Source organism: Vicia villosa, linkage group LG3, assembly GCF_029867415.1.
Source record: "Vicia villosa cultivar HV-30 ecotype Madison, WI linkage group LG3, Vvil1.0, whole genome shotgun sequence".
Classification (NCBI taxonomy): domain Eukaryota; kingdom Viridiplantae; phylum Streptophyta; class Magnoliopsida; order Fabales; family Fabaceae; genus Vicia; species Vicia villosa.
Genome location: NC_081182.1, coordinates 74,365,562 through 74,379,063, shown reverse-complemented (window position 1 = coordinate 74,379,063; position 13,502 = coordinate 74,365,562). Strand labels below are relative to the sequence as shown.

The 13,502-nt window shown below is 37.4% G+C and overlaps 1 protein-coding gene across 1 annotated transcript; it reads right to left on the bottom strand.

Moving 5' to 3' along the window:
- Nucleotides 1-8,455: 8,455 nt before the first annotated feature.
- Nucleotides 8,456-11,641, bottom strand: LOC131661911 (uncharacterized). The gene is made up of 6 exons (XM_058931571.1): nt 11,234-11,641; nt 10,951-11,163; nt 10,728-10,823; nt 9,385-9,530; nt 9,055-9,274; nt 8,456-8,970 (listed from the first exon to the last, which is right to left on the bottom strand). Exons 1-6 carry the CDS (start codon nt 11,366-11,368, stop codon nt 8,788-8,790), a joined length of 993 nt encoding a protein of 330 aa, XP_058787554.1. The 5' UTR covers nt 11,369-11,641; the 3' UTR covers nt 8,456-8,787.
- Nucleotides 11,642-13,502: the final 1,861 nt, after the last annotated feature.

Genomic DNA, 13,502 nt, shown 5'->3' with positions numbered 1-13,502 from the left:
CATCTGTTTGGACATCAGGCCCTTTCTCCATTACTGAACCATTGACTTAGGTTATGGTGTCTTCAATAACTTTGTTATCAGCAGAGTACATCCTTCTGGTAACTTAAAGGAGATGATGAATATTTTTTATTTTTCTTTGATATGAATTAATCAGGCGATTCTTTAGAAAAATCATCAACAAACTTAAGGACAAACCTTCCACCATGTATTAATCTTCATTGGATCCCTGATAGGAAGTTCTAGAACTTTGTCAACAATCTGATGTTGCCACTTCAGTATGAAAACTAGGCTTCATCTTTCTTTTGATCAGTAAGCATGTAGATGAGCTAGTGGATTCTTGAGGAACCCCACAAATAAAAACTGTTTTTAGACTCAGCTCCCCATGAATCTTCATTCATCTTATTAGTGACCAGATAGTAACTCTTGTCTTCATATCTTTGGTCATACAGTTGGCTTATGATTATCATACTAGTCATTAGTTCCTTTAGTAAGAGAACCTCAACAAGACTAGCTAATCTTTTAAAGATCAACATGACTATTTCACCCAATCATGTGTTTGGAACAACCAATGTCAAAGAAGAAATATAAGTCTTCCTTAAAAAAAACTCTAAGGGAAATATCTTCCTTAAGTTTTATCCCTTATTTGGTCAACCTTTGGGATAAATATACATCTAGAGAATAAGGTGGCCAGATATGCTCATCCTTTCCAACATAAGTGACATTTTCGATTCAATCCCCTGTCAATAGCATGAGGGTTCTGATGTCATGAATGATGTTGAGAAATGTTGTTTGACATCATTGAACGATCTTGTTGATGTTAAAATAGATGTTGATGACATCTGGCCTTGTGTAGCAACCTACCCTAAAAAATTAGCTTTTTAGAGTCGCCACCTATTCTACCAGGGCGAATAGGAAACCCTACGCAGTTTTAGAGAATTCCGGGTAAGTTATTATATTCGGGTCAAGGGAAGGTGTTAGGCACCCTTAACCCTTTCCTAAAGTTTTGAGTTTAAGGCAAAGGTTTATGGCTAAAAGTGTTAAGGTTTATAGCTAAGGAAATGAATAGGGCGAAGAGTGAGATTTGAATGAATTGAGGTTTTGGGGAAGGGGACTCGCCTTGTTGCCAAGTGCCTACGTACCTCCTTATGGAGGATTAGAGTCTACGTAGTTCGGGGCAGGGTTGTACGCCTTAGAATTGATATGAGGTGGTTTGAAGGTATTTTGAGTTACCTTATCGTAGTTTTGAAAATCCGTAGTTTGCAAGGTATTTTGAATTACCTTATCGTAGTTTTGAAAATCCGTAGTTTTGTGAAAGAGAAGTGTTTTGAATGGCGTACAACCCTGATTATAATATGTTCTATTAATCGCGATGATCAATAGATTTAATCACCATAATTAACAGATTAATAGGAATTGCTAATTATTTTAATCGATTGATTCGATTATCACCGTTAGCAAATTGATGTGTTTTAATTAGATTATTAATTATCGTTACTCCTCATAATCAATAGATTCGATTAAAAATAATAACGAATTTGATAAAAAAATGTTAATCATCGTAACCAATAGAATGGTTAAAACCCTTTAGCAAAATACTCCTTATTTGAAATTATTTTATTTAATTAATTAAATAATTAATTATTAACCATCGCGACCGATTAATTCGGTCGAAACGAATAATAAATAAATCCTAACCTAAATTAACTAAATTAAGTTAAACCTAAATTAAATTAACTATATAATTAACCTAATTACCCTAATTAAACAAAACCCAATTTAAATTAATTATTAAGTTTTAACAAAACAAAAACAAATAAGTAAAATAAGAAAATAAAAAGTAAATAGAAGAAAAACCAGGTTTTTATTGAATATGGTCAAGTTGGTGGTCCATAGTATGCTCCTTCAGTTCTAGTGTGTTGGATCTACATCCAGAATGATCAGACGGTTGATTGATGGAGGCGTCTGACGTTCCCTTAGGCCTGTGACGCACTGAATCTACATATGAATACAAACCAGAAAAAAACATGGGAATTGCAAGAGGCATGGATCGAACCCATGCCCTTGCGTGCGGAAACTTGAAACGCATTCGCCACTGGACCATGACTCGTTTGCTGTTAATTACACCACCACTAAACTTTATGAAAGAAACAAAGTCCATTTAAAAAGTCAAACAGAATTCGCGCGCGCCCTATGTCATCTTCTTCGTTGGTTCTTTTTTCTTCTGGAATTTTAGCTACGGATTAGCACCCCTTTGCTACGAGTTTCTTCGTAGTCTATCCCTGCAACGATAAGCTAAAGAAACATGGCAAATAAATTGAATGCAAGGACATGAATTGATTGCAAATTGCCTTCTGAGTCCATTGGTATCGATTATTTGGCCCGATTTTGCTTCAAACAAAAATCCCTCAATTAAAGTTCAAGAACCCTAACAATGGTAACTTGTCGTACCTGCCTCAAAACTTAAATCAAAGTATCCAGAAACGTTATATGCATCAACACTAACAATAATACATGATCAAATATTATTTATAATGCTTGTAAGGTTAAAATCGAAAAAGTCAAGAACGGCCAAACCGTGAGCGTGTAGGCAAGGATTCTGAGTGCGTGCGACCTTGAAGATGATCCCAACGGCTTCAGTGAATATCAAGGAAGCTGATTCCAATCTCCAAACGCCCTGAATTCGTATGCAAGTTAGAAAACGAACCTTGTCTTTTCTGGTATTTTTGAACTCGGTTTTGGTTCTTGGAGGCCAGAAAAATCCCTCCCCTTGGCATCTGCAATTGTTGTATACTTATAGGGTATTGATTAGGTTAACAAACTTGATCAAAAATCCAATGATTTGGTTGATTGATCTCTTGATTGAAAGAAGGATATTTTTTATTCAAATATTTCTATTTTGGTCTAGGTTTAGCTAATCTCTCTCCAATCAAGCCTTACACGAATTTGGACCAAAATATGGCATTTGGATAGTTAAATTTGATTGGAAATCAAAACCATATCAAATCTCCCACATTTCCTTTCAATATTTTGATTTAAATGGCCTTTTAAATGAATAAAAATTCACCAAAAATATAATAAAATTCAAATAATCGTGGGATTGAGTTTGGAGCTTCTTAGTACTCTTATAAGCAAGTTTGGATCATAAAATAATAGGCCCATTTGGAAAAAATCCAAGTTTAACCCTTATTTGCTTCACATTTTCCATCCAAAATCGATCAACTTTGACAAGGCATATCTCTCTCAATTTTTAAGATATGGAAGAGTTCTAGGAATTTTTGGAAACCTCAAGATGTCCTCCACAAGCCACTTTGGAACATATGTTTCATTTGGAGATTTTATCTTGATGATATGGCCTTTGACAAAAAACTGCTTTTGGTTGACCTTTGAAAAGGACCTATAATCTTTTGGACCATATCTCTTGAATGAAGCATTTCCGGCCTTGGCATGTTAGAGATAAAGTTGTAGAGAATCCAATTTCCTTCAGAATAGGCCTTGGTTTAGAAATTTCTGACAAACCATGTGAGAGTTATGACCAGTCAAAGTTCAGTTGACTTTTAGTTAAAAAAAACCCTAATTTGAACCTTTGACTTTGTTCATTTCTGAGTTTTTATCAATGAATCATGATCAACCTTTGATCAAATGATGGATATAACCTCAAATACTTGATGTTGACCAAAAGTCTTGAAGTTTGACTGTATTTTGACTATAGTTGACTTTTAGGTCAACATAGTTGATTATTGATCTTCTGAACCATTGACTGAACAATCTTGTGATCCAAAGCTTGAAAATTTGCTTGGAGATGCTCTGAGACATATGAGATACCTTGAGGTCCATTTGAGGCCTTAGAGATTTAAACTCCTTTGATAAAATGCAAACCCTAGTCTTGGAGATCCTAGATTAGGAGGAGCTTTGTCTGATAGAACCCTGAGTGCTCTTGGGCAATTGAGGAACCTTTGATTGAATATAAGAGGGCAAATTTTGGGGTATGACACCTTGATCTTTTATTTACCCAGAACCTGATAACAATGCATAATAGCATTGGAAATACCCTTCATCAGAGATTTTGAAACAACCTCTTGTAAAGTTGGAGATAAAAGACATGCTCTTTTCTCCCAAAAACTTGTATGTTTCTTTATGAGTGGAATTGAGAAAATCCCAAGTATCATTGGTCACACCACCTATGATGATCAGTCTGAACCGTGCTCATCAAATCAATCTGTCGCACCTTCAAAGATACAATCTTGACAACCTTCAAGATTCTGTTGACAATGAATTCCAGAATACTATCATTCTAGATTTTCCACAAACATATAGTACCATAAAATCATCTCCCTAAAGCTTACCCAATAAATAGACAGGGTGCCTGCTCTTATGCGAGTTGAAATTTCTTTGGTACAATGGTAGATACAACATGTTAATACTGATGTTCCAACATCAGAACATGACATCAAGACAGATGCTATGACATCTGATCCTGATACATAATAATAACATTCACTTGTAAATTTTACATACAGATAAATCAGAGTGACAACCAGCACAAATCACACGTTGAGATTAATATCTCAACTCAAAGAATAATGTCAAGACATATGTCTTAACATCATCTACTGACAAAATACATATTTACCAAACATAAAGATATGCAGAGAACAATTGCAAAATGGTAAATAACACAGAGGAATTGTTAATCCAGTTCAGTGCAACAACACCTAATTTGGGGGCTATCAGGTCATGAAGTAAATCCAATATTAGCAGTATTAGTTCAAAGCCTAAACACTCTCAGTTTACAAATCTTGCCTTGTGTTTTTTCGACGTCACTCCTTTGATTCTTTCCTTGAATTTGAAAATTCACTTACAGCTGACTAACTTGACTCCAGCAGGTTTTTTATTAGTTCCCATGTATGGTTATCATGATGAGATTTCATCTCATCATCCATGGCCTTTAGCCATTCAGTCTTATTTCGACTTCTCATAACTTCCTTATAGTCTCTAGGTTCTTCATCTAGAACCTCACTTGTAAAGATTAAGGCATAAGCTATGAGATCTACATATCCAAGTCTTATAGGTGGTTTGATGACTCTTCTGGGCCTATCTCTTGCCAAAAGGTGGTCATCGACAGTTTCCTCAATGTCCTCAGTATCTTTAGCATCTTGAGCTTCGTCTTCGACTTAATCTATGATACGCAATTCAACATCGACATGCTCCACCTCAACAGGAATCTCTTCCTTTTCCAGATCTTCTTCACATATCTCTGCACTTCGTCCAATGTCATCAGTTTTCTTGAAAAACATCTTAGTTTCATTGAAAACTACATCTCCACTAATGATACACCTTATGTGGCATGGCTCTATGCATCATAGCCTATAAGTTTTGACTCCTTTAGGGTATCTCATAAACATGCATAGAAACCCATGGGGGGAGAGGGGGAGAGAGAGAGAGAGAGAGAGAGAGAGGTTTTGAAATTTGAATAAAATGGGATGTTAGTAGCTTTGGTTGTGCCACTTGGACAAACCTTAACTTATCATTAGTCAAGACTTGGGTATTAGTCAATTACGAAAAAGAGCATGATGTAGTGTAAATTATATTTATTAAAAAGGGTAAATTAGAGCGTTAATAAGCATGTTTTAATGATAGGTGTGTGTGTGTGTGTGTGTGTGTATATATATATATATATATTACAGTTTTGCCTGTGGTTTTGTTTTGATTGTGTTGCAAGCTCTAAAGTGGTATGATGAAGGTGAGGCTGATGATTAACCTCTGTAAGATGAACTACAAACTCCAAAATTTTGCAAAATTATATTGAAGCCAAATATAACGTCTCTATACATTTGCCACGAATTTTGCAAGAGTTAACCTGGAGCTAAATATAACATCTCTATACAATACTCGCGGTTAATCATAACATGTTATTGACCTTTTGAGTTTTCAAAAGTTGTATACTATGCATCTTTTGAGCAAACTGTCGTCTTTGTACTTGAGTCAGCATTTTGGTGACGCAGTCGGAAGCCGCCCAAAGGAATAGCAAGCGCCAAACCTTGAATGAAAACAGGGTTGCAAGCGCAAACCCTATAGATAAGCTCTGGAGTCCACCAGGAATAAAGAAAATTTTGGATTCTATTATAATAAAAGAGATAATCCTTATGGCCATGTCAAAGGTCTTTAAATACAGAAAACAAATAAATCCTATTGGGCCTTATGGGCCTTTAATCCAAAACAAAATTAAATAAAACAAATAAAATAGAAATTGCTTAAATATTAAAACTAAAATTGCTTAAATATTAAAATGCTTTCCGACGTGCGATTTCTTCTTTGATACGCAAAATCCTCCTACATCGGTCTCCTTCACTTCTGAAGAACTCGACCCCGAGTTCTCTTCTTGATAAAGAACTTCATCTGGCAGCTTGCTATAATTGTAAGTACCAACTGAAAACCTCTCCTTACGCCGAAATGCCATCACATCTTCTCCCACATTGAAAACTTTAACTTCCATGTGTTTATCTCACATAGGAGGCAAATCGTTTGTCAGCTCATCTGCGGTCAACTCCTTGAAATCCTTTAGGATCCCTAGCAATTCTTCTGGAATTATTTCCTCCTTTACAGCATTCATCAACCCTTTGATCACCACTGGACAGAAACATTCAGTTTCTTTTACAGCCTCATCAAGCTCCTTTTCACTCTGCGTCATCATCAAGAATCTAGGGTTCTTTCTTCCTGGATTCTTATCAAAGTGCAAAACAGGAGCCATAGCAATTTTATGTGTGCCCCATGTAAACATCATCACGTTATCCCGTCCTCGATAAGTGATATCATTATCAAACTGCCAAGGTTTACCAAGTAAAATATGACAAACATCCATATCAAGAACATCACAAAGTACCTCTTCTCTATAATGTTTTCCGATGGAGATAGGAACTCTGCAGGTTAGTGTTACTCGAACTTGGGAGCCCTTACTTACCCAACCGAGGTTGTACGGCTTCTCATGTGGTTTTGTGGACAACTTCAAATAATCTACCAATTTTTTCGACACCAGATTCTCCATGTTGCCACTATCCACAATTAGATTACACACTTTGTTCTTGATAGAACAATGTGTCTTGAACAAATTCTTGTGTTGCCCTTCGTCTTTGGATGCTAGTAACATTCGCTGCAACACAAAATTTACCCTCTCATCAGATTCTTCCACCGCAAACTCAACATCGGCATACTCATCGTTCTTAACTGTAGAATCTTCTCTTTCCTCATCTTCCTCCCTTTCTTCCACAACAGCAGCGACTCTTCTTGTTGGACAAACATTTGATTTGTGGCCTCTTCCGTTACAACGATAACATGTATCTATAGCGGGTCTAGCATATGGATTATTTGGCCACTGAATTGGTGCTTTACCATGCTGCACACTGCTAGAGCTGCTAGCCCCCTTATTCTCAAGATTGGAATCCCAGGGTGTTGCATTCTTTTCCTTGTCACCTGTTGATTCACAGTTACTTTGGGGTGAATACCTCTCAATAGACAAGAAATTTCGAGGGGATTTCTCCATCAATTCTGCCTTCAGAGCCAAACTGGATGCTTCAGCTACAGTCCATACAGTCTGTAAACCCATCTTCTCCTGCAAGGATCCCTTTAGGCCACTGATGTATCGAGCCACTTTCTGGCTTTCTGATTATCCCAATTCATTGCGCTCAGAAAACCGCAGGAACTCAGTTGTGTATACAGTCACGGTTCTCTTGCCCTGAACACACTCGATGTACATCTTATGAAGAATCTGCTCATAATCCTCCGGTAAAAACCGCTCCAACATCAATTGTTTCATTCTTCTCCAAGTTCTGACTGGCCCTTTTCTTTGTCTCTACCTTTGAACAACAAGTTTATCCCACCAGACAGTTGCAGTACTTTTAAGCCTGATCGCAACCATCTTGACTTGCTTGTTCTCAGGGACACCCATAACGTCGAAGAATATGTCGACGTCGATCTGCCAATCAAGAAACTCCTCCACTCCCATAGTTCCGTAGAACAATGGAATATCAGCCTTCACTCGATAGTCATGGTTGTTCTGTAGATTTGCTAAATTCGTCATCTGTTCAGTCAAAGCAGTTAGAGTCGCGGTAAAAGCCGTGGTAATTCCCTCAAGATCTGCTTTGGTCACCGGTTGATCCGCCATAGTTGTCAAGCTACAAAAAGAACGGGAGAAAACCTGCTCTGATACCAACTGACGCAGTCGGAAGCCGCCCAAAGGAATAGCAAGCGCTAAACCTTGAATGAAAACAGAGTTGCAAGCGCAAACCCTATAGATAAGCTCTAGAGTCCACCAGGAATAAAGAAAACTTTGGATTCTATTATAATAAAAGAGATAATCCTTATGGCCATGCCAAAGGTCTTTAAATACAGAAAACAAATAAACCCTATTGGGCCTTATGGGTCTTTAATCCAAAACAAAATAAAATAGAAATTGCTTAAATATTAAAACTAAAATTGCTTAAATATTGCTTAAATATTAAAATGCTTTCCGACGTGCGATTTCTTCTTTGATATGCACAATCCTCCTACATCATTTGGACATAAAGATTATGGTGTTGTGAGATAATCTAGATCAAAATAGATTGTAGTTTACATGGTTCAATTTCAGACTATTTATGAATGCTACATGAACTTATTGTACCATTTTTATTAGTTTTTAATCTTGTTTTCACATTTCTATGTTTTCTTCTGAAGTGCATATAGGATGAATGCATATAAGGATTTGACCAAGCTACTTGAAATGTGAGCTAATTTCATTTGAAATTTAACAATCTACTCGAAGTTTTGCTGAATTATGAGTTGAGCCCCTTCAACTAGTCTTTTTATCACTTCACTAGCATGCAAAATTTCCTTGATGAGACCAACACCTTCACCAGCATACATACACATACTCTCGAGATCTCCTGTAGTTGTCATATTTGGGACTGTACCGGCAAAACGACGTATGTCTTTCTCCTGGAGGACGACCACAGTATAATCAAATACAGTAGGCTACAAAGATGGTTTCATTAGTTAAAGAAATGCAAACTGAAACTGTACCACGCCGTGAATTGTTGAATGGCCAATGACAGATTGGTTTGCTTCATTTTCATGGGCTGGAAGGGATTTCCACTCCTTGAAGAAGGGTGTCTGCAGGACACGATGAGGTGCGTCGGGCCATCTTGCCCTGCCAAATACGCCTGTGTACTCAGTTTCATTGAGTTCAATTAACTTTCTTTTGTATATAGGATGAGCATAGCTTTCCTCAGTTGCGAGAAACCTGGAAACAAGACCATTTGCATGAACATTAGTGATATAAACAAGTCCAATTCAAATTGAGTTTCTCTAGATATGGTCTCAATCAAGTGAATCCAATCTTAATTTCAATACCTAGTGCCTAGACAGACACCTTGAGCACCAAGTGCTAAAGCAGCGACATAACCACGAGCATCTACAATTGCTCCAGCTGCGATAACAGGTATATCACGGTCGCCAACAAGATCGACCACCCTCGGTACCAATGAAATTAAACTATCCTGCAATAAAATAAGGGAGGAATACTACCATTTGTTATCATTAGCTTGCAGAAATTGTAATTGTAACAGGCCTCATTTCAAAAATAATTGTAACCGGAGTTTTTTTTCACTATAGGTATGGGGAAAAAATAGGCATTGAATCCTAAACTCGTAATTTATGACAGAAAAGCATCAAAGATGAAGTTTTGCTTTTTAATTCACAACTTCCTCAAAAAATAGGCAGTGAATACTATAATCTGAAAACATATGTTGTAGTCAAGCAAGCTGTAGGTATTGTGTAAGTCATTAACAACATTACTAAGAATAGTAAAAACCACTAGAAAGTAATGAATAACAAAATATCAGCAATTTTTCTACCATCTTGTGCTTGAATTGACGCAATAAATTAACAGCTATTCTTATTTATCAAAACTAAGATCGCTATATGTACTTATGTAGCATTATCCTTACAAGTTAAAAATGTGCCAGAATGTCCAACACTCATGCGTAGGGCTGTTTTCGGTCCGGTTCGGTCCGGGTATTTGCTATCCCGAGAGCCGGACCGAAATAGTATCGGGTAAATTCGGACCGGACCGAAACAGTGATGGATCAATTTTTTGGACCGAAACCGGACCATTACTTCGGATATCCAACAAAAGTATCCAATAAGTATCCAATATAGTATCCAATTTTGGCATCGGATAAAAAAATTACCCATTCCCGGACCGAATAACATTTGGTCGGTCCAATGGACCGGTTCCACCGGTCCGGTTTCCGGTCCGGTTCTCGGATCCTATGGACCAAATACAGCCCTACTCATGCCGCATCAATACATGTGCTTACATTCAATATTTTTTTATCTTTTCTAGTTAAAATCAGTGCCCATGTGTCGGTGTTAGTGTCGTGCAAAGTCGTCTCAAGTTTTTGGAGGTTCTATGTAGGTTAGCCTAGCCGCAGTTCATAACAAAACAAATAGAGGTCTTAATTAACCAAGACTTAACTGTGACAATATTTTATGAGGCCCTCTTTAATCCGTGTTTAGCTGTGACAAATTTTGGGCCTCGTGCGTGCGATAGCCCACCTTGCACACTCTCAAAGACGGGCCTAGTGTCGTGTACAATGTTTATCTCAGTATAAGTGATTTAGGGATTTATACTTAACAACATGTGCAGACATCAAAACCTAGGCATGCATCAAAACCATGACAGACATGCATACCTGACCAATAACATGACCACCAGCCTCACGTCCTTGTACGATGATTCCATCCACACCTGCATCAATTGCCAGTTTTGCGCTTTCAACACTCCCAACCTATAACAAAATCACAACACAATTAACAAATCCGGTCCCAAACAGAGTAAAAAATAACCTCTAAATATGCAACATAACCTAAAGAAAAACTAAAATTAGAAATGGGGTGGCATAAGAAAAAACTGACTTGTGGAACAATTTTAACCCCAGCTGAATGAACCTTGGCAACCAATTCAGGTGTACAATCACCCCAATAAGTTTGCAAGACTGCAACTTTTTCATCAAGAATAGCCTTTAAATTCTCCTCATGAGGAAAAGCTAGAACCAAACCAACCCCAAAGGGTTTATCAGTTAATGTCCTGGTTTTTTTTATGAGCTCCCTCAAGTAATCCGGGGATTCCTGATAGAACATAAAACTCAATCATTTATAATACTGCAAAATCAGAGTGTTGAAATGATAAGGAAATTACCCAATCAGGAGCTCTGAGTAGGCCAAGAGCACCAGCATTGGCAACAGCAGCAACAAGTTGAGGACCAGAGATATCAGGACCTAATGGTGCCTGAACTATGCCATATTCGAAACCCAATATTCCTCTCCAACCCATGTTGAAAGCCTCTCTCTAAAATTGGATGTGGATGATGAACCACTTTGCACGTGCCAAGTATTTTACACGCGTGTGTTGTTGGCAGCTAGAAGTATACTAGTAGTTCTCGTCGACTTAACGTGAGCAAAGACGTACTTGTGTTGTTATTGTACTCTGAACCTGACATGTAATTATGCAACACGGAATGAACCTAACATGATTTGATAATATTTTAAGATTACACAATGATTGTTTGTTATGTCCTACCCCGAATAACACCGGTTCTATAAGAAACGGAGGGTTGGTCGTGGATGTGGACTTGCGATCCGAGATCCAAAACAAACCAATGGTCCATTCTACGAATGGATGGTGAGCACACTAAAAACTTGAATTTGTCATTTTCATATATTTATCTTTGAACTATTTTAAATGCACAAAGTAATTCATAAGTGAGTCATCCATTCCATATTTATTAAATAAATTGTATGAAGATACATATACGAAATCACCAAAAAATTATAAAGATGCATTCTCGGATTAATCTTTAAAAATACTTTGTGTTTCAGCTTCACAGGTGAATCATCCACCCCAAATGCTTTTAGGAGTTACTCCGGAGATGCAACTCCGTAATTTTTTTAGAGTGATTGTTTAAATGTATCTTCGAAAGCATTTGCAATATTCAAGCATTTGCAAATTTTTGTCATGGCAACAAGTGTCCCAAATTAATATTTTTAGGTCATTTATACTAAGTATATAGTATGCGAATTATACTAATGTAATTCAAGCATGCCACATATAAAATCAAACAAAAATATAAATTCAAACATTAATGAATTAATCGAAAACGTTATCACAACACGTAATTTGTTTAGAAAATACAACTGTTACTAAAATACAAATACAAATAAACTATTTTGTATATTTAATCGCCTTGTTTCTCCTCTGCCGCTTATAGTGTAAGACATTCCGTATCTCGACTAAGATGGCATGTACAGTGCCCATACCAAAACTGTCTTCCTCAAAATCTCCTTTTTCTATGGCATCTCTCGCATTCGTAGCAATACGCTGACAGACCAACAATAGATCATGGACGTGGTTATCCCTAGTTTGCTCCTCTTCAATATCTCTTGATGAGATGATCTAAGTGGTGCTCCCGCGGCATCTGGTCTCATGTAAGGATGTGGCACGCGATACAACCATTGGATGTAGTCGTGTCCAGCAGCCTATAGATCACCAGCTGGCACACCGCGTGCATCATCTGATATTAGATGATTACATAAATTATCAAGTATGGCATCAAGATCTCTATGGCGGACTATCGGAGGAGCAGACATAAAGGGGGAATAATTTGAAAAAACTTGAACTGGTGCATGACCCGCTCAGGAAGATATAGATACATCTGGCGCGACCCACAAGCCAACCATCCAAAGTAGAAGGTTATGTCGTCCAAGGGACATGTGTGACTGCGCCCTTCGTACAGGCAGAAGCATGAGTCATCTGCTACAAAGCAGTCAATAAACACCTTAAACACCTGTATCGCCTGATTCCTTTTAAACGAAGTAAAGGCACAAGCACGTGGTCAATCCTCAATGTAGTTATTATTAGGTTCCCAGCTGGATATGCGAGCAAAGTGAGAGATGATCCACGCCTAAAAAAGGTTTAGATAAAATATTAGCAACAAGTGTAACACAAGTGTTATGAAAATATTAATAACAATAAAGGTTGCTAATATATAATCGTAAACAGCGTGCAACTTCCTAAAATTTATCTTATCTTCCGAATACAAACTTCACCTAGTTTGAAGTATAGATAAACCAAACATGGAGCCCCCAGTTGTACTCGTGTATCCGCTCTAAATTGATGAAGTATGTTAGGTAGACTACATTAATGTATGTTGTACTTTTGTCCACAAAGATTGTCATGTCAACCAATTATATGAAGTATGACCTCAATGCAATTGCCCGTGGAACAAAACCTTATCATTATCACCTCTGGCCTCAACTTTCGCAGCCAGGTGGCATTTTTACAGTTTCGCCAAGTATGAATATCATACATGAGTGTCTTTCAGTGCATCAAGCTCTATTTAGGCCTTACTTGGGTTAGCTCTCAAATAGTTCACCATCATTTCAAGTGTCTTGGATCTGTTGATCTAAGA